At 40.7% G+C, this 27,148-nt stretch overlaps 4 protein-coding genes across 19 annotated transcripts in view; 1 reads left to right on the plus strand and 3 right to left on the minus strand.

Moving 5' to 3' along the window:
- Positions 1–26,393, plus strand: LOC109859358 (IQ domain-containing protein D-like). Of its 4 annotated transcripts, none has more exons than XR_002250704.1 (8): positions 1–66; positions 744–921; positions 1,038–1,165; positions 1,295–1,444; positions 1,563–1,692; positions 2,025–2,223; positions 2,456–2,646; positions 26,186–26,393. XR_002250704.1 is itself a non-coding variant. In XM_020437536.1 (8 exons), exons 2-6 carry the CDS (start codon positions 831–833, stop codon positions 2,217–2,219), a joined length of 702 nt encoding a protein of 233 aa, XP_020293125.1. In that variant the 5' UTR covers positions 1–66; positions 744–830; the 3' UTR covers positions 2,220–2,223; positions 2,456–2,646; positions 26,186–26,393. The 4 variants fall into 4 exon arrangements, 3 of the variants coding, with proteins under 3 accessions (XP_020293125.1, XP_020293123.1, XP_020293124.1); XM_020437536.1 differs by having other exon boundaries at positions 1,030–1,165; XM_020437534.1 differs by lacking the exon at positions 1–66 and adding an exon at positions 375–431 and having other exon boundaries at positions 1,030–1,165.
- On the minus strand, positions 2,403–4,137 carry LOC109859359 (dynein heavy chain 12, axonemal-like). Its single transcript, XM_020437537.1, has 4 exons — positions 3,491–4,137; positions 3,218–3,369; positions 2,821–3,102; positions 2,403–2,616 (listed from the first exon to the last, which is right to left on the minus strand). The coding sequence occupies exons 1-4, from the start codon at positions 3,582–3,584 to the stop codon at positions 2,410–2,412; spliced, it is 735 nt and encodes a 244-aa protein (XP_020293126.1). The 5' UTR covers positions 3,585–4,137; the 3' UTR covers positions 2,403–2,409.
- LOC109859355 (dynein heavy chain 7, axonemal-like) lies at positions 4,263–17,381 on the minus strand. The gene is made up of 39 exons (XM_020437530.1): positions 17,012–17,381; positions 16,680–16,901; positions 16,224–16,521; positions 15,744–16,091; positions 15,410–15,675; positions 15,149–15,302; positions 14,840–15,066; positions 14,548–14,749; positions 14,246–14,480; positions 14,044–14,159; positions 13,627–13,905; positions 13,281–13,538; positions 12,921–13,205; positions 12,592–12,840; positions 12,170–12,515; positions 11,934–12,103; positions 11,743–11,868; positions 11,445–11,666; positions 10,885–11,336; positions 10,616–10,807; positions 10,379–10,526; positions 10,075–10,290; positions 9,813–9,985; positions 9,414–9,723; positions 9,087–9,332; positions 8,715–8,944; positions 8,419–8,638; positions 8,147–8,335; positions 7,679–8,050; positions 7,373–7,545; positions 7,041–7,286; positions 6,685–6,972; positions 6,409–6,600; positions 6,107–6,336; positions 5,637–6,010; positions 5,377–5,557; positions 5,115–5,303; positions 4,448–5,045; positions 4,263–4,360 (listed from the first exon to the last, which is right to left on the minus strand). The coding sequence occupies exons 1-39, from the start codon at positions 17,305–17,307 to the stop codon at positions 4,345–4,347; spliced, it is 9,534 nt and encodes a 3,177-aa protein (XP_020293119.1). The 5' UTR covers positions 17,308–17,381; the 3' UTR covers positions 4,263–4,344.
- LOC109859360 overlaps positions 22,325–27,148 on the minus strand; it is a 6,793-nt gene continuing 1,969 nt past the window's right edge. For 4 of the 13 annotated variants that reach the window (XM_020437544.1, XM_020437541.1, XM_020437549.1 and 1 more), the window contains 6 exons: positions 26,997–27,119; positions 26,785–26,914; positions 25,297–25,533; positions 25,081–25,099; positions 24,423–24,527; positions 22,325–23,218 (listed from right to left, as the gene is read on the minus strand). In XM_020437544.1, coding sequence (XP_020293133.1) covers positions 23,172–23,218; positions 24,423–24,527; positions 25,081–25,099; positions 25,297–25,494 — 369 coding nt within the window. In that variant the 5' untranslated portion in view covers positions 25,495–25,533; positions 26,785–26,914; positions 26,997–27,119 and the 3' untranslated portion in view covers positions 22,325–23,171. Of the gene's footprint in view, positions 23,219–24,188; positions 24,528–25,080; positions 25,100–25,296; positions 25,534–25,641; positions 25,686–26,403; positions 26,915–26,996; positions 27,120–27,148 lie in introns of those variants that run through there. The other 9 variants (XR_002250705.1, XM_020437545.1, XM_020437548.1 and 6 more) reach the window with 9 other exon arrangements.

Consider the following 27,148-nt stretch of genomic DNA (forward strand, 5'->3'; position numbering starts at 1 on the left):
ATCAGTGCATCAAATGATAATTGATTATACTGATGACAATACATCATTGATTATAAGTAGCGTAAGGTATTATCAACGTTTTTTTTTATATTTGTGCATGTATATTTTTTTCCATTATTATCAGAAATTGATGAATCGCTCGCGAATGAGAGAAAATCTTTATAATTTATATTGTATTGGTTATTTAAGAGCATGGTAACCATAAAACATACATACTGTTAGATCGATTTGGTGTTTACAGAGAGTTCAGAGAGAGACGTACAGCTTGTATTAATAATTTTACAACGAAAATAAAGATTGTGCCGTCATTTCTCTTTTGTAAACAAGAGTAAATACCTATAACTTGAAACATGAACGACGAAGCAATAACGATTTTGATTATTCGAATGGAAAAACTTTTGGGAAACATTATTCTCAATATAGAACAAGCGGTAATTTTTTATATAAGATTTATTTTTCTTTTTTTAGAAATGCACTTTTTTGTCTTTATGAAGAATATGAATCACATGGGAAGCTTTTCTCTCTTTCTCTCTCTCTCTCAGTTTTTCAACTTTTATCGCAAATTTTACTTAATTTTGAGTAACGCGTTAATTTGAAAATGTTCGAAATTGCTTGTTAAAGTCGTTTCACAAAATTGTTTTGTTGAAAAACAAATAAAACTTAAAATATGTAAATAGTATCTAAGATGTTCAATAATTTGTTTAAAATACCTACATGTTTTACATTATTATATAATGTAACAGATTGAAAACTGCGGTACTCGACATTTGCCGTTGCTTCAAGAAATCACAACTCTCATCGAATGTTTTAAACTATCTGTTGTATCTCGTATGAAAAGAACTCCGGAAATAGAACGTATGCATATCGTCAATTCGGAGGCTTCCAGAGCGAAAACAGCGGAGCTTTTGTCACAACTTGAAGGTGAATTTAATCACATAAAAAATATATATTATAATATATATTTCTTATATCAAAATAATAAGTTTTTAAAAAACAAGCCATAGATCAAAGAATTAGTTAAATGTATAGTTTTGCAGAGAGTATCTGAGGAGCAAACCTCGACCTTTGACATCTTTTTCAAAAATATCCTGACTTGTATAAACAACGAGGAAGAAATAGTGAAAAGCATTAGGAAAACATCAGAAAGGGATATAGAAAAAGAAATGTATTCATAAAAATTATCACTACTTAAATAAAACTTAAAATAATTTTTATACAATTTTATGATATATATCAGACCAGATATATAAAAATTGTATAATATATATCACATATATAGGTGTATTATTTTTAGAGAGAATTCAATACAGGAAATGTTGAATAAAAGAGAACAGCAGGAAGCGCGAAAGAAGCAATTGCTATCAGAAATAAATACTGCAGAGCGCAAATTGCGTGACGTCATAGAATTCAACGCGACAACCGAAAAGGAACTTTACGAGATGTGGTACATGTATAATATTATACCATCTCTAAAACTATTCTGTAATATCGATGAGAATTATTTGAAAAACAAAAGAGAGAACGGGAAGAACATTACCAGAGAGTTAAATTTTTTGTTTCAGCGCGAAAGTTGAACAAGAATATAAAGAACTTCTCGGTAATTATGATCGCGATATCGGCGCGTGTCACGCTTTAACGGAGAGACTGTCGAAAGATTACGAGTTTCTTGAAGCAGAAATAGGAGATATAAAGGTATCTAAGTTTAAACGCATACATTTATTCAAAAAATTCAAAAAAACGTAAAACGACGTCGTTTTGTCGCGTAAGAAAATTTACGTAAAAATTTATAAATTGTCATTTATTTTAACTTCGACTCATATTTCGAATTGTTCGTGTACAATTCTGCCAACCGTTTCCACGGAAAAGGCATTTTTTCAAGCAGACGCTTGTCTTGTGTGCTTCCGCAGCTATTGGCTGCGTTCAGCAGAATCTCTGCCTAAACTATGATCGTGACCGCTCGCAGTCTTCTTTCTGGTGAAGCTGGCGAGAGTGCAGTGTAAAACTGACCTAATCTTTTTTATCAGAATCGGTTGGCAACGCAACGGATTCAGTACACACAATTCAAACAGGAGCGAGAAGTCGCGTTGATAAAGGCTTTCAACGAGAAGGTGGAACTATTCAAGCAAACCCGAGCGACAAAGATTATTCAACGAACATGGAGAGCGTATTACGAGCGTATTTTTCTCAAGAAACGAAGGAAAACGAAGAAAAAGAAATAAAATGGTATGTAGCAACGCAATAACTATATATTATGTTTCTCAAATCTGTGAAGAGATACAAAAAGTTCGAAAAACAAAATTGTTATTAAAACGCGTTATGAAATTTTGTAACGTCCGCAAATAAAAATTGGGAACGAAGGGATAATGAGTAGAAAGACTAGACGCATAGTGTTACGTTGGCAATTTGTTTTTATTCACTGAGCGCACAGAGCATAGCTACTCCTCTTATGATCCAGTGCTCGGGCGGTTTCACCGTAGGCAACGTCATGCCGATGACGAAGTTCGTAGAGTGACCGGTGGTTGACAACACCCCACGACGTTCGCTGGTCCTGTAAACCGGACAGGTGTATGTTCTTCTTTCCTCAATATCCTGCCTCTTCATCGGTATCAGCCACATCTGTACAGTCAAGCGACATTACAAGATATCGTAAGTTTTATTTGTTACAATAAACGTAAAGAATTATTTTATATTGAGCTGCAAAATAAAGCTGTATACATATTATGTATATTAAAAACAAAATCCTGTAAAGCGCATCTACAGGCATCTTTTAGTCTCTCGGGTTGAGTTCTCGAGAAGGAAAATGCGAGAAAGATCACTTACAAAAGGCATGTTGTCGTAAAGCACTTTAGGAAAGCTTTCTTCCACGCACATGTTCTTCATGTCGAACCTCGCGCCGTCCAAAAATAATCCGTAAATGTAAACGCCGTCCTCGGGCGCGGATTCGAAAGTGGTCTCCTTTAGGATCACGAAGTCGAACGTGAGGAGATCTATCGGGATAGAATATTTTCGCGCGTAATTCTGCAGCGTTCCGGTCAAAAATGCTTGCGTGAAGTAAAATCCCGGCATCCAAAATGTAACGGGCTGTCCCTCGTCGTACCATTTCTGTGTAAATGTAACGCGAAAATTTTGCACTAAAACTTTTGCGTTAAATATTTCAAGAAAAAAAACAATGAAAAATTCTAGAAATAGTTCGTACGTGTGTGCGGGAATTTTGTACCTGTAAAAATGCCAAACGTCGTAGAAAATCGGTGATGTAACTTCCCAGAGGCTTCAGAGACGGATAAGAGTTTTGTTTCCACAGAACGGGTATCTTGTTCTTCAAGATTGCCTGATAAATGTCTTCAAGTTCGTAGGACATAATAATCTGACCTGAATTATTATACATAACATAATTACAATTTAACAATATATCCACATTATTGATATTTATTATAAATTTCAATGATTAGCAATTTTTTACATATATATAGATGTTTATTTTCTGAAACACCTTTGATAGCTTTTCGCACATTGTTGAGACTTTCCTTGATGCAGCGTAATAATTTATTGAATCTGTCCATTTCTTGCACCAGTACGGTGTTCATGCTTTGACTATACAGCGTGGGATACTTGGCGAGTGCGGTGATCAGATCGTATTCGTTTGGTAACTTGTCTAAAATTTCTACCGCGACCTCATCGACCACCTCGTCGTCAGACGCTTGTCTCAAACCGGTTTTAACAGCTTCCTAAGAAAGACAATACGATGAAACATATTATATTATCTTCTCACTTAAACCGATGTTGTACAATCTCGTGCCGGTCAGAATATTTGAGAAAGATCAATTGTCGAGTTCACCTAGAAAATCTTTGATCGACGGAATAAAAGGAGACACAATGTGTAGAGCATACCTTGGCTTGCCAAAGATCCTAGGGATGAGCAATAAAAAAAAAAGAATAATTATGTAAAATACATCATCTATAGTTGCATGTGTCTAAAAACTCTTTAATTATTATCAACGATAAGTTGAACCGGTCGTTCTTCTCGATATACGTACCGTTCGATCCTGAAGGATGTTTGATAAAATGAAAAAAAAAAACATATTTATAACTATAGCATTGGTTCTTGCTTAGTTAATAGGAATATTCAAATAAAAAAGAGAATTACCTGAGTGAGCAGTAGCGAGGAAAATAGAAGGTCCGTTTCTTGCTGATCCTTAATAATATCGGCATTCTCGTTCATGCCGAACACACTTGGCTCCGTAATTATCGGAAGTTTTCTCGTGTATTCAAGATGCATCTCGTAGTCTCCGACGATCGGGCAATAATAAATGGACGACGTTTCGTCGAAGTAGTACGTCTCGGCGGTCAGAATTTCTCTGAACAACATATGAATAATAATCTAAATAAATTCTTCGAACACACACACACACCGATAAAAAAAATTCTGCAATTTCTTGATACTACTCACTGGCAATAGAACTTTGCCAGAATAGTGTTCAATGTTCTACGATCCCACGCGTCCGTGACTCTTCCTCCGTAATTACACTCGCCCGTGAGGTAGTTCAGAGCTTCAAACTGTACGTCGTCGTGCTCATCGAGAAACATCTTCAGCTGCAGGATACTGATCCTCAAATCAGTCTCGTTGTACTCGTAGGGAATGTTCCAGCCGATCGGGCCAAACTTGCGTCTCTCCTGCACAACAGCATGAAAGAAGCACAACGAGTACAAGAGCTTTTTGAAGTGCTCGCTCTGAACGCATCCTTCGAAGAACTCCGGATTGCTGATCGGATCGCTCATGTAAGATTTGAGGATGTTGGCTCGGAGTCCCTTGGGCGGCTCGTTTGTCATTTTGATACCGTTCTGGAGCACCGAGATGGGAAAGTGCTCCGCCGGATAACTGGTCAGCCAAAGTCGGAAATCGGGATGTATCGTATCGGGCATCAGACCCTCACAAATATTCTCCAGTGTCGGCATCCAGCTTCTGGCTAGATGGCAGTTCTGCAGCACCACCCAATTTCCGTCCAGTACACCATGCGTTATCATCTCTTCTGCGATTCGACCCTGACCTGGCGTGAACGTCGTGATCAATCAATCCGCGAGAGGACTCGAGTCCTGAAGACGTCGCTAGTGCTCACCTTGGCCGAGGGACAGAAAAAAGAGACGCGTGGCGCTGTAGCCCTGTTCATCGGCGAATGCCAGCATAGCCTGAGTCGGATCAGCGCCGGGAGTCAGGACGAATATCAACGGAATGCAACAATTGGAATCCGCGTAGGAAGACGCCAAGTCGAAAGGCGGTGGTTCAATATATTGTGCTCCCAGTTGTTCTACAACGATCAAATAATTCGAGTAACTGTTAATGTTCACTTCTTTCAATTAACACCAGCTGAATGTTTTTACCTTCCACAAACTTTTGCACGGCAGGAATAATTTTATCGGGCCGAATACATCGCAGAATCAACAGTTGTTCGAACAAATTCAAATCGCCGTAAGGCGCTGGAAAACGCTCTTTCTGCGGTTCCTTCGAATCGAATATCTTCTTCCATTCGCCGATAGAATCGGTAAACAATTCTCTGATACCCTATACGAAGTTGTTTTCAGCGCTTGAATATGAATGTCGATCATTTGAGCGCATTTCAATCGCAAAATTAGAAATTTACTTCGAATCCTTTGATGTGATCAAGTCTGCATAATATGTCCCATTGTTTGGTGGGCAGCCAATCGGTGGGATTGGCGTACGGATTCTCTAAACCTACTCCAGTGGTCAGCAGGAACAACCACTGAGCGGCGACGTCCGGCTTCTCGCTTATTCCTTGCAGATTGACAACAAGAAGTAGCGTGAACAACAGTTTGTCCTTTTCGAACAGCGATCTGCAGATATTGACATAGAGGGAGTACGTGAAGTATCTGGTCAGATCCTTCAAACGTTGCTCGACAATGTCAGTCGGTTCCGTGTTGGTGATAGCCATAACGAATAGATTTACAAACCAAATTAACGAATATTGGTACATCGGGTCTATATTGGCTAAGGACGCTGCAAAAAAAAATAACTTGGAATATAATCAAACATTCGTCAACAAGATACAAATATGTGTATTATATATCGTTTTTTAATCGCAATTTAAGGCACCTATTGTGAAGAAAAGTACGGTCGAATAAGACGCAATAGGTTTGTACTGCAGTCTCGCCTCGTCGATCGACTTCTCCGTGATTTCCGTGGCCGCTTGTTTCATTTGTATGTCGTCGCTTAGATTCTTAGACGACGTTAGAATGTCGATGGCTTCCTCATCTTCCAAAATGTCAGCGATGTCCGCCGCGGAAAGCACTTCCAAAATCTTATCCTCCGTTTCTTTTAACAGTCTTTTATACGAAACAAAAAAATATTGAAATATGATACTATCGAAATCGAAGTGTCAAAATCGAACTACATACTTTTTGTTCGCGGCACTTTGCACAATCAATGAATTCTTCTCCGTTTCCAGATCCGGTCGGTCTTTCGCGACTACGATACCGAGCAACTGATCCTCCAAGCCACTCGGTGTTATCATGAAGTTCAGCAGAGTCACTCTCACAGCTATTTCCGGCAGATAATGGGGATTCCTCAGTTTTGTCGTGATGTAAAGCCTATATCGATAATCATTACATAATTGTGTGACGCCAATGAGTACCATCAAGATCGTCAAATTTCGCATACATTAGAAAACATACCTGAAATTCGTATTATATTCGATTATGGCATCACCTAGTTTTATGCAGAGTGCACCGGCTTGCTTGAACGTTTGTTTCAGCAGTATCGACTCGAGAACAGGATCCAATTCCTCTTCTACGTTCTCGATCAACACCGGTAGTCCGAATTGTATCGCGTTCTCCAAGATTCTGATGTAAATAGCCTGAGTCAGCCGAACGATACTTAAAGAATTCTGCTTCTCCATGTTTCGGACCCACTTGTTGGCCTGGCTCTGCGGGTCTATCATCAGCGGCCATCTTCTGGCGTTTCTGAAATCGCGCGAATTATCCGACACACGATTTGTTAGTGTTGATTTTGATATGCAAAACCGACTTACACAACAATGATGCCGTTGTCGACTGAAAACGCGTCGGCAGGCAATCCGGCGATGTTCCAGGATCTGATCAGCACCGGATCGCCGAGCACGTCGCGCAGTTGAAAGTCGTCGGTGCAAATAACGTGCAGATTTTTGCACAATTGTACCCACTCGCTTATCTGCTGTAAGCGAAACGGCATAGTGAACGGTCCTAAATAAGCCACCACACCGGAAGCGATTATTACGTCGCCTGTTAGCCGGTTATATCTAAGGAAAGTAGAAAAAAATCATGTTGAATGAAATAATAGCGATGAAGATTCGCAATATGATAAACGCGTCAGATTGATCCTCACACGTCTCCTAAATCTTCGGCAGTTTGAAACCAACGCGCGTATTCTCCACCTAATCCCCCAATAAGATCCTCAGCCCGTTTCAGTTTTGTTTCGCACTCCGTCATTTGATCTGATATTGCCTGGAATTCTGCCTTTCTTTTGTTTAGGGTCTCTTGAAGAAGTCTCAACTTTTCCTAATAGCACACAGATTTTAATTACGAAGATTTTATTATATTAATACACATACTATTTGGTTCACCACTTGTTATATATTCTGTTATGAATAAACTGGTTTGTTACTCAAGTTAAAAAATATTACTAGGTTACCTGCACTAGACGCAACTGTTCTCTTAATTCGTTCAACTTGGCCAAAGCATTTCTGTAAGCTTCTTCAGCTATCGCAAGAGCTATTTGTTTAGGCTTAACGATCTTGATGACGTCGTGATAGTCGGACATTGCGAGAACCCAACGACACAATCCCTCGCAGGCCGTTGAGACTCTTTTCATTTTCTCCGGATCGAAGTCCGGTTTGGTAAAATACTGCGTTCGTAATACTTCCATTACTTCGTCCGGGATATTATCCTTATCAAAGTTTAGTAGCGAGTCTAAAAATTTCACGTCACTGAGCATCTTCAATGCGGCTTTCCAATAATCCTCGACAACTGCACCGTTTTTCTGCACCTTCTCAGGTTTTATTTCCTGCAATAAAATTTGTTTACATTTTAGTAAACGTGAACAAATCGTGAGCAATTGCGAAGATTTTTTTTTTTTTTTTTTTTTGAGCGATTGTTTTACCCTAAGAACGCAAACGCTCTCCACAATGAGTTTCACGCCGTACGGCGGGTGTTTCATTGCTTTGACCACTGCAATGTCTGCCAGTGTTAATGTGTCTAACGCTTCTTGAGCTCTTATTAAAATGGGCATAGCTGCAGCCAAATCGGCATCGCACTCAGCTCGTATCGCAGCCGCTTCGTTAGCTACTTTCTACATATTTGCATACATTAATATTTATTATATATATATATAAAGGAGATAGTTTTATTAAATTTGTGTGCTTTTTATCTTACTTCTGCCGCAGCCTCGTCGAGTTTGACTCTTTTCTCAAATTCTGCAACTTCCTGACTCTCTTTTTCAATATCCAACAGCATTTTCTGGATGTCTTGCGTGGCCATGACCAATTTTGGTTGCAACTGCTTCAGTATATCTTGCATCTCTGTCGCTTGTTGCTGCGTGCGATCCAACTGTCCCAATCCGCCTTCGTATCGAGCTTTAGCGAGCAGCACCTCACTACGAATTACGATAAAGTGAAAAATGCGAAGATAATTAAGGTATGAACAAAGAAAAAACAATATCACGCACTCACCTACGTTTCTTCTCGAGTAAACTCTGAAAGGTGTTAATCATTTCGAGATAAGAAGTAGGCGTCACGTAATTGCGTCTGTTCAAGCGAACAAAAAATTCGTCGCTCAAGTTTTGAGTGGACATGTGAAAAAATTGGCACATGTCAATACCAGCTTTTCTCTCGCGATCAGTAAGTTCGATTGTAGATAGGAATTTTGTCGCTACAGCGTACAAGGCATCTTTAGGCCACGACTAGAGTAACGAAAAAAATTAACAAAGCATATTATATATCTATTTTGTTTTCTTTTCAAACAACAGAGCATAATAGTCTTAAGGTGTCCGTACGTTTTGTCACATTTAGCTCGTACAAATGTTTTTCAGTCAAATTTAATACCTGAAGCCAATCAATGGTGCAACAGTTGACCAAAGATGGAAATTTTCTAACACGATTTCTGAAAGCGTCACCGATGGGGGACATAGTGACAACGATGTGCAATTGATCGCGACATAGTTGAACGAACAGATTGAAGAGCGCAGCCGGACTACCGTCTGTTTGCATCGCTCGTTCCCGTTGCCGATCGATAATTTTCATTTTTTCGCATATTTCAGCTTTCTCGTCGGCGTTAAATATGTTCGGGACCTGAAAAAAAAAAAATCAAAGAAATTGCTAATCGCGTCGTGCGCGAAAACAAACAACAATTCAATACATCGTTTCGTTTACTTCGCCTGAATTAAGCATGTTGTTGATGTCTTCGAGAAAACTCTCCTCTTTGATCTGCGTGTCGCTGAAGAGGAACGTCGAGTGCAAATCGGTGGCGGTGGCTTTTCTTAGAATGGTTTTGATGTCCTCGTGCCATTCGTGTTGGCCATATAGTTGCGTGAGTTCGACCTGATGTACGTCGTAGTCGTAGATGTGCGACGCCAGTCTGGTCAGAGACTGTTTTCCGGAACCACCGACTCCGACGAGGAGCGCGTGACTTCGCGATTGTTTAATGATACGAGCTATTCTCGACAGATGCTCGATCGCGAATCTTTTATCGCGTAATTGAATAAAAAATCACACAATTATACGAACGGTTTACAATTTTTCGAATAAAATAGAATGAGTGAGTAGATTTACCGGAACAACACCAGGTTCATGGGTTTTCTGGACATAGTGTTGTATTCAGAAAGATACGTTTCCACGATCTCTCGCAATTGCTCCAAGTCGAGAACTTCTTGATACAGACGAGCGTCACTTTTGGCGTCGCCGAAGTCGCAGTAGATCAACTTACGCAACACGTCCATAGAGATCTGACCAAAAAATGACACTTTTAGCGCACAAAGGTGTAACTTTTGTTAAAAAAGAATCTTGTTAGTGCTCATGAGTGCGCGTGTCGTACATATTTGAGATATTTGTCAGAAATGTAATCTTCGAAGAGTTGGTCTATCGCAATTTCCATGCGTTGTTTCAACGTTGCGTGTATCTGATGTACCAGCCATTTGATGTCGACGTCGTCGAACAAACGATCGCCGAACACACGCAATATCTCGTGAACCCACAATCTGTTCATGTGCGAGAGCGAAGGCATGGCTTCCGGAACCGATAAGAGCACTCCCTGCGCACGATAATAATCATTGTAGCAATAGCTGAAGAAAGCTCATTTCATTGTTCTGAGAAAATAATACACAAGAGTGTGATAAGACCTGAATCACTCTGGAGAAATCTCGAAGATTAAACATGTAATGGCACTTCGCGGGCGTCGGAAGCAGGTTGCGCATGCTCTGCTTGTAAATGTCCAACGTTGCGAGAACAATTTGATCGATACACGGATCGAACTCTTTGCTGAAACCTCTAGAAAAAAAAAACGCACAAAGAGTTCGGTGATGCTCTTTTGGATTTATTTCGCGAGACGAAATACGAATATTCTTTAATTCACAAACCTGGTGTCGAGATGCCACAGAACGATTTTGCTGAATATCGTGATCATAACGTTGTCCTCGAATTCGGATATCGTCAGAACGAAGAAATGTCGTTTGAATCGCGGCGTGACGTCCTTGCTAACGGACGGCGGAGCCATCGCGCACATTAGTTGAATCTCAATAAGCTTTATCATACTTTCCTTTCTGTCGTACCTATGTGTACGTATATCCTGTCAGAATGTATTTTGCTACTAGTATTCAAGAAAAACAAGTAGTTTCAGATACTTTACCACTGCCAGTGATCCAACCATTGCCGTAGCAGTTCTATGGGGGGTTGCGCCCCGAACACCTCTTTCAGCGGCATCGAGACATCGTCCACGAAGATTATCCAACGTTTACCTATCGGAGGACCGTAAACGCCCTTGCGCCTGCGATCCAGCTTGGCCATGATGATATCCTGCGTCTGATTGGCGGTGGTTTGCGCGGAGAAATTAATGAACAACGGCAGGTTCACCTCGGGTTTGTTCTTCTTCAGAAGAAAGTCGATTATGTACACCGACTTTCCGGTCCCGGTCGGGCCCGAGACGAGCACCGGTTTCTCGTGTTGGACCAGCAATTGGAATAGAGCCGTGTAACGTACAGTCTCCACGGTCGGAACGATTATTTGATTGACAGGGATGTCACGTGGAATCGGAGGCATGGTCAGTAGCTCGTCCGTCCATAACTTCCACTTTCCTTTACCCTGGTAAAAATTTGTGCGATATACAACAGAGATAGCAAAATATCATTTTATATATTATTTTTTTCTGTCTCTCATCGCTCTTTTGATACACGAAGTTTGTAGACATACTTCTCTGATAAATCTGTAATCAAACACCAAACGATCTTTCGGCATAATGAAGATATAGGGTTTCAAAGGCTGTGGAACCGGCTCTTCCAGTTGGAATACGTCCATCAGATCGGTCGGAAATTCTCTCGCCAGAAGACCGCGAAATAGTATGCTAAATTGTGGTCTGTATGTGGCTTCTAAAGTGCCTCCCATCGCCCAGATGCATGAAAAGAAGAAGGAACCCTACAGAAATACTTGAGATTATTTATATGTGTGATGGTTTATCTGGTCGAGTTAGTCGAGTTGATCAAATTTCAACCTCTAACTGCGCACGGATATCGAGCTCGCTTATATTTTTGATTTCCTCGTCGCTGTAGTTGATGAAACAGTCCATAAGATAAGTGATCGATCGCACAAGATTGGCATCGGGCATCGGGCATATTTCCTGGCGAGATACAGAATCTGTCAGAGTGTTCGAATTCTATCACAGACAAAAATCCTGCTTTATACCTTTACGTTACATCTACGTAAGAAATGAATGAGGGGCTTGCAAAATCTGAGAAACAGCGATTCGTACAGAAAACTTCGCAGCCACTCGTCTATCACTTCCGGCAATTTTGCTATCCAGGATTTTAATAACGGCTCCCACCCTAACGCTCCGGGCTCCATATAAATCATCCCTGTGTCAAATAGCCCGTTTGATCACTCGATTCTGGATTTAATATATGTTATTTGTTACAATTTACCGCAACGAGACACCGTGGCCGGCGAGGCGACTTCCAGATCCAACGGTTCGTATATCAGATTGGTTGTTGGCGCCAGCTTGATGATCTCGCCGCTCGTTAGACACAACTTCTTGTTGTCGTCGAGAACGGTGTTCATGCTCTCTATCCACACCGCGTCTACCGGACCGTCGAAGACCAACCACTTCCGGTTGTCGTTCGGCGAAGTCGCGAAAGCCCGATAGCAGATGGCCAAGATACCATCGCGCCACTCGTGTGACGCCGGATCGAAGTGTCCGTACAACTGTCTCAGCGTTATCGCCTTCGGATTGATCACCGCTATCTCCACCTTGCGCTCGTTTATCAGATTCTAGCAATTTTCGATCGATTTAACGAACAATCGTTGAGAGGGAGAGGTGAACACATTTGCAAATTCGCTTTCTCACCTTTTCCTCGCAGATTTCGAGCGCGTTGGCCAACATTCGGTAAGCCGTAGTTTTGCCGGCGAAAGGATATCCGACGATCATGAAACCGTGTCTGACCAGCATCATCTCGTATATCTCCTGGATCTTCTTCAGAAACGCGGGAACGCATTGTATGTTCGCGGCGGCGCACGCTTCGAACGCGGTCGCGTTCAAGTGCACGTAATTCGGCTCGGGCAGCACCACATTCGGAAAGAGATCCAAAGCGATACCCTGAAACATCGACAATATCTCACGCTACGTTCTCTCTCTCGTATTCACGAGAGTGAACGTATTGCGTGACGTTTTTGTACTTGAAAAAGAGGTATGTCCTCGTATAGAAACTTGGGCAGATTCACGTCCTTGATGCTGCGCAGGAGCAAAATGTCCTCATCCTCTTCGGGATACTTCAATTTCAAATTACCTGCCGCTATCAGAACGGACTTTACCGCTCGCATGCCGTAATCGTAATGATTCTGACTGGACAGTTGCTCCGAACACAACTTGTAACACATGACTATCTTCACGGACAAAGGTCTCGCGTTGTAAAATCCGTACGAATATAATATGTTCTCCGCTATCAAAGCGTAATCGGGCACCTATCGCGTGTAGATAAGAAAAAAAAAACACGTAACATGATTCACAAACATTATGCGCGTCTTCGTGATACTCACCATCATAGCTACCGGTCGGAACAGAGCCTTGAGATTGTCAGGTAATTCCGTTCTTCCGGCGTATCCCGGATTCATCGTGGTGAACACCGCGCAGGTGGAATCCAACTTCAGTTCCGTACCCTCGAACACCAAGATTTCCATGTTCGCGTTTATGGCTCGTTGAATGGTCAGAATTTGTTGCGCCACGACCGACAAAACTTCCAAATCGATGCGATTAAACTCGTCGAAACACGACCAAGCTCCTGTACTGGCTAATCCCTGGAGAGTGCGAAAACGAGAAAAAAAAGTGTAAAAAATATTGAAATATACGTGAAGATTTTTCAATTTTGAAAAATTCTCTTCGTACTTTAAAAAATTTGCCTAGAGCTATGTAATCCAATCCTTCCGAGCAATTGAATACGATGCACTGCTTGGCGACCGCCTTCGCCATATCCTTCACGGTCTCGGTTTTCCCCGTTCCGGCGGGTCCTTCCGGCGCACCGCCGAGATGTAGACTAAGCGCGCTGAACAAAGTGCGGTAGCATCGATCAGTGAGCGGCGTTATCACTAATCGCGAGGTATTGCCCAGATATTCGTACGCATAAGCCAGCGTGCAGTTTATCATTATCGTGTACAAATTCTCGTCCTGTATGAGAGAAAAATATTTTCTAAATTAAAAGAAAAAGTTTTTTACTCAACGACGTAGTACAGAAAATACGAAGACGAAAAATTAAGAAGAAAAGAAAAAACGTGTGACAAAAATAAATATTTTTCTTTCACGTACTATCCAGTAGTATCGCAAGTGACAGAGCCACTTGAAGTCCGAAGTTCGGCTCACATTTTGCTCGCATAATTCCGCCAACACGTCGCGACTGTGAACGTCCAGTGTCACTAAGGCTTCTGTAAGCAAAACCGGTTCGATCAGTTGTAGACGATCTCGCGATGTTGAATTCGTATTCTTCATCGTTAGCGGAGAGACTTCCGACCTAGAGTCGTTCGGTTCTGCGTCGAGAGTTTACCACGAACGAGCTTGACAATTTCATTGAGCTCTTGCGTGCACGTGTTCACGTAGTTTCTCATATACTCCAAGCCCATCGGCACTCTTTCGGTAACGGCCGCAGTCCAGTAAAGTTTGCTGATACATAGAACCGTTTGACCTGGCCATTCCAAGGCCCATTGACTTCTGGCCTTAGTCAAGTAAGCGTCTTTGGCATACATGACCTGAAAGACCGATCGATATGTGTGCGTTCGCTGTAACGATTTAAATTTTGATTTGATCTCGATCTACCTGAGCCCTCACGCTTTTCTTCATATCCTTCTCGAGCTCGAGTAGCCACTTCTCCACTTGCCCTCGCGCGACGGTCGTATCGATTACGTCTTCAAGAATAATCTTCTCCTCTTCAGACGACAGCATAGCCGTAGCTTCCATGATGTCGGTGAAGATCAGTCTCGCGATACCTTCGAAACACTTCTTCAGATGCGGCTGCACCCTGTAATTGCAAAAAGTAACTCGTGAGTTCCTTAAATATGTGCAAAAAAAAGACGATAAATCAATTTGATGAATTATCTTGTGCAACTACCGCGTAGGGTCCTTCGTTTCAGAAAGTATTTCCAGAAGTTCGTCGTTCGAGAGGAAGAAAAATCGCGGGAAGAAGAGCCTCTTCTTCTCCAAGTACTCGGCCAGTCCCTTCTGCACCAGGTCGAGCAAGTGGGTACATTTTTTTAAACGATCCAGCATCTTTTCGATCACGACGACTTTCATGACCAACGGATTAGCCGCGACGATCGTCATCAGTTCCCTCCAAATCTATTTTTCAAACGTATATATATATTGAATTCTAGATTGTTTGAAAGATTTGCTTTTGACCGTACATATGATGATTACAGACTTTGTCCACGGCGGTAAATCGCCGACTTTCCTCCGGCATCTGCTGCTGTATGTCAGGTGACGTAAAAATCGGCTCAAGATAGATCCACGTGCCTTGAACCAACAGCCAGTAATCCATGATATCTTGCAACAGACGCAACTTGGCTTCCCATTCTCTGACAGCGTGAAGAATAAAAATTGTACAAAAATTTTCAAAAGTCTCATTTTTGGAAATTCTTAAAAAGTCAACGCGTAACAAAGAAAAGCAGTTTTGTGAACCTACAGAGTTTCTTTCTCAAACGGTTTTATGTAAATGGAGTTCTTCATAGTCATGGTTTTAGTCAGATGATCATCGAGCATCACTTGTATGTCATCCACGCTGGCGATAACGTACGTGCCGGTCTCACGAAACAGATTGACGGTGAACAAGATGTCCGCCCATTCGGAATGCATTCTCAACAAAGCTCTTTCCAAACTGCCTTCTTTGGTAGCCGCCTCGGATATCGGCTCGAATTTCGGCACGTAATCGCCCAGACCGTAATCGAGAATCTGATGATGTAAAACATTTCAACAGCCAGTGACGAACGGGTCATCAATTAAGTTCGCGTTTTATTTACCTTGGCCAACGTCATGTGTTCGTCGACCTTTATCGGAAACCCGACAATCTCCGAGACCTGTTCCCAATGTCGACTTTTCATGCAAGGGTTTCCGAGTGTCATTATCACCGGCATGTGCTCTTTGAAATCCTCGATCTTTGTTTTCACAACATCTACTAATTTTTTCACCGCGGGTTCTGTGAAGATCTTCTCCAGTTTGTATATCGTGCGAAACGCGATACCGGTTTCGTTATCGATCTCCTCGGGATCGTGAGAACCCACCATACTTTCGGTCCAGGTCTCGTGATTAGTTAGAAATTCGCAAGCTGTGTCGTAGAACTTTTTGTAGGGTGTCAGTTTATCGGCCAGCTGATCAATAAAAATAATAACATTGATATACTAATCTCTACACACACACACACATGTAGTATAACAAATTTATATTTTATACTTCTTCAAAAATATAACAATTTTGTCTGTACAGTAGATGTTGATTCTTACTTGTTTTCTTAAAGGATACTTTGATGTCTCCCAACCGAACAGTATCTCCTCTTCGTTGAATTCAGAGATTGTATTCATAGCGGCGATCAGCTTGTTATTGAGACTGGTAGCTTTCTTTTGATATCGCTCTATCTCATCAATATTGCCCCAATATTGCAATTCGTCACAGTACTTGGCGTAAATCTGCAAATCCTGCTCGAACTTTTCAATTCTAATTTTCAGCATCGCCTGATATTCGCCCGTTTTACTCGCAACTATCTCTCTGTGCTTTTTGAAGGTTTCTTCCATTATGAAATACCTGATATGTAGGGATCAAATTTTGGATTATTCGCGTTGTGAAAATATCCGCGCGTTTCATTACATCGACAACTTCTGTTTTAATGTCACTTTAACTATAGAATTGTGTTAAATTTAATTTCATTTTGCGGATTAAGTTGTAAAAGTATACGCGCTCACCAGTGGAAGGCGAAGTTATTGCTCTTCAATTCGACCGGCGTCAAATGATAATAATCCGACAAAAATATTATGTATTTTATTACTTCTCTCAATTGATCCTCGAGTTCGAAAACAGTTTCCGTCTCGGATTTGCGTATGAAAGTCTGCAGTTTCATAAGTTCCGCTGTATTGGGCGGTGTGCTCAACGCCTGATTCGAAATATGTTGATAAGATTCTCCTATACTGAACAGTTACGTAAAATAAATATTTTATTTATATTTAGATGTTTTGTTGCAATATTACAAAAAATTAATATATATATATATATATATATAAACGAAACGGAGTTTTACGCTCGAGTTTTTTGCTGATAATCAGCGACCATTCGCGAAACCAACAGGCCTTTGAGGTGAGCAGCCGCGGCGGCGATGTGTTCTATAACACGATGTCTGCGAACTTCGAAGAGATCTGTGAATGACGTCCAATAAAACTCCAACGGAATATTCTTGCTCAGTTGGTCGTAATAATCAACGAGCTCGCAATATTGCTCGTACGGATTGGGCGGTTGTGCGCTTAGAAAGTTCTGAACGCTATTGAAGTCCTCGTCGGTTATCAAACTCGTGTACTTATCGAATTCGCGCAGCTGCATTTCCGGATCGGTTCTGTATCTTTCGATCAAATCCGATATGGTGTTCGCGTGCTTCTCGAGCACATCCGGAAAAACTACCGGCTGTACGAAAACACACGTGTAATTTAATTATTATACGACATATATCGATCGCATTGTTCTATCTGACAATTGTAAACAATTTCTCATATAGGAATTATTCTGAAAATTAATATTACACAAAGTGAATTATGCACCTGAAGCAATTTGACTTCGATATCGGGTGACACCCATTCCAGTTTTACTTCCGCGCGCGGTAACGTGGTCACGGAGTCGTAAAGTGAATTCAGCAACGTCGAAAGTGTGCCCACGAACGCTTTGAACGATGGCTCGAATGTGATCGTGAGCGGGTCTCTCACCGCGACGTTTATATTGAAGCCGCAATTGGTGTACTATTTGAGAGATAAGTATATATTTAATGCACTCAACCGCGCCGATTGGTTGTTTCGCATGCGTACTGCATATTAAACTCGTTGAAATTGAATCGCACCGACGTGTACGCGTCTACTCACACCCACATCCGTGAGATAATCGATGTAATCCTTCATCGAACGCAGGCACAGCACCCGCAACTGATCCTCCATGACGTAAGCGAGACAATTAAAGAATCTCATGTATTGCGGACCATCCGGTAGAGGCAAAATCTTCTTCTTCGAGGCCTAAATACACACATGCATGACGATGATTTTTGGCAATAACGAGGTTTCACATGAGTTTCGAATCCGTTACGAATTCATTGTTTCTTACCGCGAGCAAAATATTGCAAAGTCTCGGCAGCCACCTTTGGACGAGATCGTCGATTGTATTTTTAAGTATCTTCGAGAATTTCGTGCCGAAACTCGACAGATCGTACGATCGTTTGTACGACGCCAGTTCTCGCTTGTCCACCAGCTTGACTTGCCTGCGATCGTTGCGAATTGAGAGCCAGAACGTTGATAGTAACGAATCAGAGATCGAGATCTAACGTTTTTTTTTTTTTTTTTTTTTTTAACATCTCATTCTGATATCAAATTTGTCTTGTCAATTCACTAACCCGTATTCGCGATGCCAGTAGTCTAAGGTTCTACGGATGCACGGATGATACGCAATGACGGATCTTTTTTCCAGTTTGAACCTGATTTTGTGATACTTGACGGTGTGCTCCGGAGGGAACGGTTCGACGACTCTCCGAGAGGGCAACGGCTGGAACATGCGCAACGTAAAATCGTATATAAAAAACGACCGATTATTGAGAAAAAAGCGACGGCAAAATTATCGGATAATACGGTCGTGTGGACAGACGTGGCGTGGTTCAACACGTGAGAAATCTCCAATTTTGCATAAAGTGACGTTGTCTCTTACGTCACACTAACCGGATCGCAAAGACTGCACGCCTCCTCGAACGGATCCTGAAGCACAAAGTCAACGACGGACTTCTTCATGCTGATGATGTAGTCACGTTTCACTTCCTCAATTAATTGGCCGAAGTAATCGCCGTGTCTCTCCTGCCACACGGCGGACACCATCCCCGTAATCTTCTTTAACGTGTCAGAATCTAAGGTGCCTGCGTGAACGTCATCGACCTCATGAAGAATGTAGTAGTAATACCTCAAGAGATTCTTGTCTTCTTCCGTGATCCAATTGTCGGCTACGGCAAACGTTGTTTGTTCGCAAACATCGTCTATAACGGCCCGCTCTTTTGCACATTCAGTGAGTATTTCCATATCGTCGCCGCGCCCGATTTCATCGACGCGTTTCCGCTGACCTACTATCTTCCCGATTAGATGCATCCGAAATTCGGCTCTTCGTCGAAGCATCGATGTGTAGTAATCGTCCTTTTGGGTTGCAAATTTCTCCTCGTCCCTTTTTTTCGGTGCCGTAGTCTTCCTTCAAATTTAGTTTAGTGTTGCTTTTTTAATATGAGAGCAGACACACTCGCGTATAATATGAAATATTTTTAATCCTTTGAAATATTTTTAACCCTGATAACTACATACGCTCATTACGAATTGAAAGTCACAAATTTCTTTGTAACAAAACGAATATTTGCTCACCTCGCTAATTCGTCGCATCGCTGCGATAAGTCGGAAATGTTCGTGATATAATTGTTCAAACAATCTAAGGCTCTCTGATACGCGCGATTATTTTTAAAATGCTTCGGACGGTAAGTATCGGAACCGAATCTCATCCAATCGCAATGTTTCTTGCGAGATCTCTCGACAAGTGGCACGTCAAATACGTCGTTCTGTTTTATTGGACGTTTGTGCGACTCCGATTTGTGACTATTGATTTCTTCGTCGTCCTGTTCCGGAGTTTCTTTCAAGATTTCCATTTCTGAAACTCTCGTACTTGGTCTCGGAAAGATTTTACGCTGGAGCGCGAAGTTTAGAATATATTATGCGATTGAGAGAGAGAAAGAGAAACAAACTCATAAGATACTTAAAGGATTTACTTAGCATGTATATAATTTTCTGCACATCGTATTCACTTACCGTGGCTCTTAATTTCCTCGGCAAAGATAGAAAAATGCAATAATAAACAAGAATCTCGAGTGATATGGAAGTTTTACGAGAAAACTTCCATATCCGACTATTTATATCTTATGCTAATTCTGAAATTCCTTCACTTCTCATTAATTCACTCTACGCGTAGGAACACGTATAGAAACACACGCGGTCTCGTTAAATCTCTTACGTTTTCGTTGCTATGGCAATCAGCTCTCTGTCTGTTATGTCAATTGCAGAAAAGCATATTTCATATCTACTGCTACTGCATTGCTATGTTAACACTATTATATTGATGACACGGTAAAACGTATAATCTTGCAAAAACGAAACAAAATCATACGTTTGTGCAAGAACTATAATATTTCTATTAAAAAAATAGCGAGGAAACAAGAGAGAGGACTTAAGAAAGTTATACAAATCTCAACACAATTAGTGCTTTCAACACAAATATTTATTGTATATTCATATACGTGACACATTTTGTTTTTTTTTTTTTTTTTTCCAAAGTAATACTTTCATAAGTATGTGATCTGTCGGTAGTACTTGTGTAGCAATATCATATATATTTTTAATTTATATCAACGACTGCGCTGTGTAGTAGTAATTTGCAGGTGTTTCGCGGTATCACAGATACCAGTAAATTGCGATTTATGTTTTTTCTTCTGCATATATATATATGTATATATATGTCAAGTGTTTTTTGGTACAACGCAAAATACAAAGTTATTTTCGCGACATATATTAAATGTTTAAAATTAATCTTCTTTTATATCTACACTTATACAACGCATACGTATGTGTATATTTTATGACAATTTCTTCTACATGTTGTATAATTTGATTGTCACTCATCTCTCTGATGTTACATAATAATACACTGTTGATCCCTCTATACATCTAACAATAAGTAGGCAACGTTGAAAAGTATATATATATATATATATATATATATGTATGTATATATGTATATATATATATGTATATATACGTGTATACATATATCTTCTTTTTGCATATACAGTCCCTTTTTCTGTTCCAAGAATAAAGAACGTTCAGCAAATTATAAGGGACAATCCTCTACGTTGCTGAGTGAGTGCACATGTTCCGTGTGTACGTATATGTGTATAGCACGCGGAAATAAAACGTTGGACCTCGCAACCTCTCCTGGCCAAGTCCCTTGCCCACAACTATGCAATCGGAATTCAAATATGGTTGGCTGACTATTAAGGGAAAGAGGCGAAAGCACGCTTTTAATATATATATATATATACGAACGGATCAACAACGACGGTGGAATGAGCAATACACGCGCAATGTTCTCGTTGAACTCTTCGCCTGCGAAAATATGTAGGCGGCATACACCGTATATCCCGCACCGGCCGAAACGGGGGCCGCATATCGATTTTCTTTCTGGCACTTTCACGTTTCGCTCGATGTTTCAACGTCGAAGTATACATATAGTTATCGTCTGTTTAACGATAGAAGCGGTGATATAGTAATAGTGTACAAGAGAGGTAATTCACTCCCGTACAATTTTATGCCGATTCTCTGTTCTGACGTTGCGCGGAAGGATATACTTTATGTAAAAGGGGATATTCCAAAAAAGGTGTACTCGTATTTTTTTATCTTGATATGAATAAATAATAAATTTTTTTATCTTGATATGAATCGATTCTTCGTGCAAAACCGAACAATTTGCCTTGTGTATATGTGTAAGAAGAAAGTGTATATATAGTGAAAATTATATTTATTTTTAATACGAGTTAGTTCGCGCCTTTTCTGGAATTTCACAATATAATACGATGTAGAATGTTGTTAACAATTAAATCTAACGATCTAGAACACACATTGTTGATTGACACAGGTACATTTAATTTCAGTTTTCCCGATGAGATATACGACACACAGCACTTGAAAGTCGATTATTGAGATTTATCTCCACAATTGGTTAATTTTCCTTATATATGTACAACGTACGTACGAGAATAAATTTTATTCGACGAGACACACTCTTTAAATCATCAAATCAAAATATAACGACAATATTGTACACACATCTCTACAATTTTCTGCTTTGATGATAACATACGTGACGACATATGTCGATATGATTCTATCTATATATATGTATATGTATATCAACGGTATTGAACTGATCTTCTTGTACTATCAAGCTATTAGCGGAGTGTCGCTCTACCGCTTATCAACTATGAAGAGTCTTCTCGTTCATTCGAAAAACCAAAACTAATTTTACAGAATCACGAGAGGCATATGGCACACATTTTCGTTTATTGCGTAACGTGATGACACAAAATATATATTAGCGTTCGATACAAACTTCTTTCACATGCGTTATTACTATAAACTCGAATACGGAATGCCTCAAAACTGAATGAAATAAAACATTATCATATCAGTTATATTGTATATAAGATAAACAAATTATAAGATAAATATATAAACATACATGTATAAAATACAAGCATAAAAAAAGAACATAATGTGATAATTTCTCAAAATTTTCATAAAACATGTCGCTTGTATACACACAAACATACACGCACAAAAATTATTTATCTCACAGTCAATTTGCAATACATTTTGTTATTCATAAAAGTCTCTAATATTTAACATTTATATAGAGATATGATATAAAACTAGACGTAACACCATTTATTTGTCTTTAATTAGTGCTACAGATAGAATTTCAATCACAAAATCGCGTTTTACTGTGGTTTTGCCAATTGTTGTAATCCAAAACATGTTATTAGTCTTTGGTCAAGTGTAATATTGCGAAAGATATATAAGAGAGAATAAACTAGCACAATCACACGGCATTGCACCGCCAACGTGCTCGTTTGAGAGAGACATGTGAAAATCAGAACACGACACTTGAAGGATATAGAGCGAACTGATATTTTGCGAAGTGTTCACGGTTCTTGAATCGAAATTTTAATAAGCACGCAAGCCGCGTCCAATTAATATTTTCATCGAACGCTGATGTCTCTTGTTTTACGTTTTTTGACCGTGTCACAGCAAATTAATCTAATTTTTCCAATCTGTCTCCGGAAGATTAGCGACGTCGATTGATTGATGGATTGTTAGATAGTCTTCAAGCTCTCTCTCACTCACACACACGCACATGTACACATACATACACACACACACAAAATTGATGTGTCTGACGATTATATATCCTATCAACCAAGATTAGAAAATCGCTTTACTCGTTATAGATGAATGTTGTCAGTTGGCCCGTGTGAGAAACGCGCGACGCGAAGTCGGAGGAAGGAACCTAAAGAACTGCGGGTAATGCCGCACGACGGAACGGAAAATCCGGAACGGAAGTCATCGAACGGGTTAAGGTCTTGTGAAGCGATACCGGTACGGAGTCCAGGCGAACAGTTCTAAGGGAAAAGAATACATGTTTCTATTGTGTATCACTTTTCTTCTTTGCTGCATTCATTCCTCTAGCTGTTCTTTTTTTTTTTTTTTAGCATGCAAATACCAGGCGCCTACTTTGGTTACACTATGTCGCCGTTTCACGCCATTGGGATGCAAGATTAGCGCACATTCTGAAAACGTCCAGCTCGCTTGCGTTCTCAAAAAAAAAAAAAAAAGTACACGTTCCTTCTCTCGCCATTCCGTACTTTTTGTCAGCCTTTGCCGCTAAGCATCGCAACTAAATAATTTTAGCCGATGGCGCAAGCTTCAATTGCATCCTCCCAGTTTTATCTTTATGTTTATTCTACTTGCGTCGATTGAACAAAAATGAAAAACCAAAAAGAAAAATGCAAAGCCCGATCAAGAGATCAGAAACTTCATCCCGATGTTATGAAGAACACTCGGGATATAATTTCTGAAACTTGATTAGCACACACGAGACGTTTGTTTCTTATAAATGATCTTCAGGCAGTTCCGACGCAAGCTGCCGTTTCCAGTTGCGCTTGTTGCTCGATGTGCGATGAAACATGCCGTATTGCTGTACAGATTTGCTGATTGTAGCTCGTGAAAAAATTTACGAATGAAAACCAAAGAATTTAGATGCGGTATCAACTCTGATGGATTTTGAGTGAGTGATAAATTGATACGATCTCGCGAAGGAAAGTGCGTGACAAAAACATCTACTCTCGATGATGAGAGAATTGGTGCTCTGAATATTTACATCGAGTGATCCCGAATTGGATGATCGAATGACTAATATACGAGAATGCAAATCGAACGGTTCGAACGGCAATCGGCTTTTTCATCTGAAAGAAAATATTCAATGCAGACATTCGCTACTTCGACGAGACAAACGTGATCGTTTGAATAAAAAAAAAAGAAAACCAAAAAACAAAATTGTTTGTTGCAAACATGTACTGTGTGTGTGAATACTCAGACTGATCGGTGACCAATCTACGGTCGACTCGTTCACGGTCTGCCTGCAGATGATGATATGGGAGGATGTCTGCAATATCTGGTCGATGGTGAAGCGGATATGTGACCATGAGCGCGCTATATGCAAGACTACTTTGGTTTGATTTTGTTTGTTTTATTGATAAAAGGAGATTTTGAGACAGTAGCGTGGCGGCAGTCATCTACGTGCGGTATCATCGCTCTACGATTTACCATGGTTGGCGAAGCACGGGCAAAGCGCATTCAGGATACGAGTGCAGATTCCGCGAGCTCGGTTGTTCCAGCCAGCGATAGTATCGGTACCCTTCAATCTACTGCCTGCACACACACATGTATACGCTAGCATGTTATATAAATATCAATTTCGAAAGATAATTATACGTCTTTCTATTTTGCATGAGAGAAAGAATGAGAGAAAAAGAGAGAAACAGTAACATAGCTCTACGGGAAAGTGTCTCCGTTTAACTTGATCGTCTAATGAAGCGTGTCTCTATATGAATTAATGTAATCGATCATGTTCATTATTATTGTCAATAATAAATCGTTTGTTACGTATTTCTTTCAATATCTACAGATCTCTTCAGTCATCTAAATGCGTCTATGATGAAATATCTAGCGATCTAGAATGATTCATAAATATACTTATTAGAACTATCTCTATTTCGTCTTGTCTACCCGTGGCATACCTCTTTTTTTTTTTACTTCACTCACTTTCGCGCTCTGTGATTTACTTATTTACCGGCTTTTTAGTTATATCTGCCTCCTTTCGTTCTAGCCGACGCGCGCGAGAATATTTCAGCCTCGTGAAATTAAAACACTTGAGTTTGAAGAGAATATCGAGAACGTGTATGAATGGTCGGTTTTCACTTACCTTCGCCCGCAGCAGCTCCCTGAAACACAAAACAGATACGTATTGTACGTTCGAACTCTTTTCTAACGATTAATAGTTGATAGAGAGAGAAATAGATAGATAGAGAGAGGAAAGATGGATTTTATTTAATCGAGTGCCAATGTGGTTCTTTAAAACTCGTGCGTGCGTCACATCTTCGTTCTGAAACTTTTGTTTGAACTGAACCATCTCATTTACCTCAGATTGAATTTTTCTTTTTGACGCTTCTTTCGCGGCGGTGTCTATCACTTCGCTGACGAATTTCGTCGTTTCTCTCATAAGTTCCTCATTCTCTTTGAAAGCCTCTTTTCGCTGCTCTAGCGTCTTCGTCATCAGATCACCATCCTCGTCCATATTGGCTGCGGAATTGAGCGGTATGGACATTTGATCGGTCATACTGTCATCAATGACGATTGTTCAGTGCGCTTCAGTGTCCTTCACAAGAGCAAAAGAAGGTCATCGGTCAAACGGAAGAATCTCTTGCACGGATGTGCTGCGACGGTGTTTTAAATTACGATTTATCGCGGACACGTGTATATTTACCTAATTATCTCGTTCGAACTTTACGCGCGTGAGAATATTCACGTCTTTAAAATAAAAATTAAATACACATAAGTACTCGAGATGTGTGCGAGACGATACGTAGCAAAGACAAGCGGTAATTTTAGACTGAATTATCTCTTTCTCTCTGTGATCATCGGCTTGATATTAATTTACTAAGATCCCCGCACAATCGACCCTTCACGAGCCCTTCGCGCGTACATTACAACGGTCAATGATCGACGACGAGGACGGAGTTGAAACCGACATAGATTCGGTGTTGTACGAGGTACAGATTGTACAGACGCGTGAGAAAATGAACGAGTAAGTTTCGGCAGATGAAAACCAAGTCGATCCTGTTGATCGGGATTCATCGAACACGTTGTTAAACTTATGATTTTCTATGATTCTCTTCATTTCAAACGTAAGCGCAATAAATGTTAATCGACTTGTTGCTTTCTTTCAGATAATAAAAACGTTTAATGTACTGTGCGCGCCTTTCTCTGTGAATATATACTTCATTTATATGTTCATGTTTTATTTTTAGCTTCATCCAAGTGGATTTAACTCCGTCGTTTCTCGCGCGACCGCACATCAATAGGAGCCCAAGTCGCATTGAAGTAGCAATCTAAAAGAGATGAACGATCTCTCTCGAGTGCTGCTGAACCGAACGATGTGCAGCGTGTGGAATCGCAGGCATCGACGGTAAATACAAGGATGACAGATACGCTACAGGTGGTGTGTGTTGTTTGATCGCGCACGCACACTTGACAATCCGTCGTCGTCGTCGTCGTCGTCCTACGTACAACGCGTTTGTATCCCGGAGATGCCCGATGACGTGTCGCTGATATTCGAGGCCGATACTGCACAGCCGAGGTCGGTCGCGATCAAATCACTAGATAAAGAACCCCGAACCTGGCGCCGAACAGACCGCCGACGAATCCACCAGGAATTCCAACGGGGACTCGTGTCTCCAACGTTTTTTTATCCGAGACCTGGCTCCGAAGAGCGCGGTCGTCTTCAGTATTCGCGCAATCGAGAAACGGGGTGAAACGGAGAGCCCGTCATTTTTTCACCTTTCGGCGCGCGTGTTTCACGGGCTACGCTTCACCAGGTAATGATCGACGCGAACCCAGGCGCGCTTACCATACGAAGCTCTCTCACCCGACTGGATATCACCCCAGCCAGACCTCGGCACGGAGCATGCGTCGAGGTAACATGCGGAGCTCTCGTCGGGGTTTTTATATCTTCGTCACTGTATGTACACCTCTGTTATCTGCGATGAATATGTACAGTGTACACATGCGCGCGTGCACACTTGTACGTACATACAACGTCGTCTACTACCTCGTTTTTACCTCGAGAATTCAGACGTTATCCGTCAACAATCGTGAGCAAGATGAATTTTCGTTGTACAATATACGGATATTATGCGCGGCATCGTCCTCACACGACAGATGTTTATTATCAGTCAGGAGATTCTGAAAAAAAAAAATAAACAAGTTATAAA

Source organism: Pseudomyrmex gracilis, unplaced genomic scaffold, assembly GCF_002006095.1.
Source record: "Pseudomyrmex gracilis isolate BER0280 unplaced genomic scaffold, ASM200609v1 scaffold_258, whole genome shotgun sequence".
Taxonomy (NCBI): Eukaryota; Metazoa; Arthropoda; class Insecta; order Hymenoptera; family Formicidae; genus Pseudomyrmex; species Pseudomyrmex gracilis.

Coding starts and splice junctions, on each gene's coding strand:
- LOC109859359 (XM_020437537.1), bottom strand. CDS start 3,584: ATGAACACCGTACTGGTGCAAGAAATGGACAGATTCAATAAATTATTA. Junction 3,370..3,490: donor TGTGCGAAAAGCTATCAAAG/GTGTTTCAGAAA, acceptor ATAATAATTCAG/GTCAGATTATTATGTCCTAC. Junction 3,103..3,217: donor GACGTTTGGCATTTTTACAG/GTACAAAATTCC, acceptor ACATTTACACAG/AAATGGTACGACGAGGGACA.
- LOC109859355 (XM_020437530.1), bottom strand. CDS start 17,307: ATGCAGCTGCGCGAATTCGATAAGTACACGAGTTTGATAACCGACGAG. Junction 10,291..10,378: donor ATTTCTCCAGAGTGATTCAG/GTCTTATCACAC, acceptor TATCGTGCGCAG/GGAGTGCTCTTATCGGTTCC. Junction 9,333..9,413: donor ACATGCTTAATTCAGGCGAA/GTAAACGAAACG, acceptor TTTTTTTTTCAG/GTCCCGAACATATTTAACGC.
- LOC109859358 (XM_020437534.1), top strand. CDS start 387: ATGGAAAAACTTTTGGGAAACATTATTCTCAATATAGAACAAGCG. Junction 432..743: donor TTCTCAATATAGAACAAGCG/GTAATTTTTTAT, acceptor ATAATGTAACAG/ATTGAAAACTGCGGTACTCG. Junction 922..1,029: donor GCTTTTGTCACAACTTGAAG/GTGAATTTAATC, acceptor TTAAATGTATAG/TTTTGCAGAGAGTATCTGAG.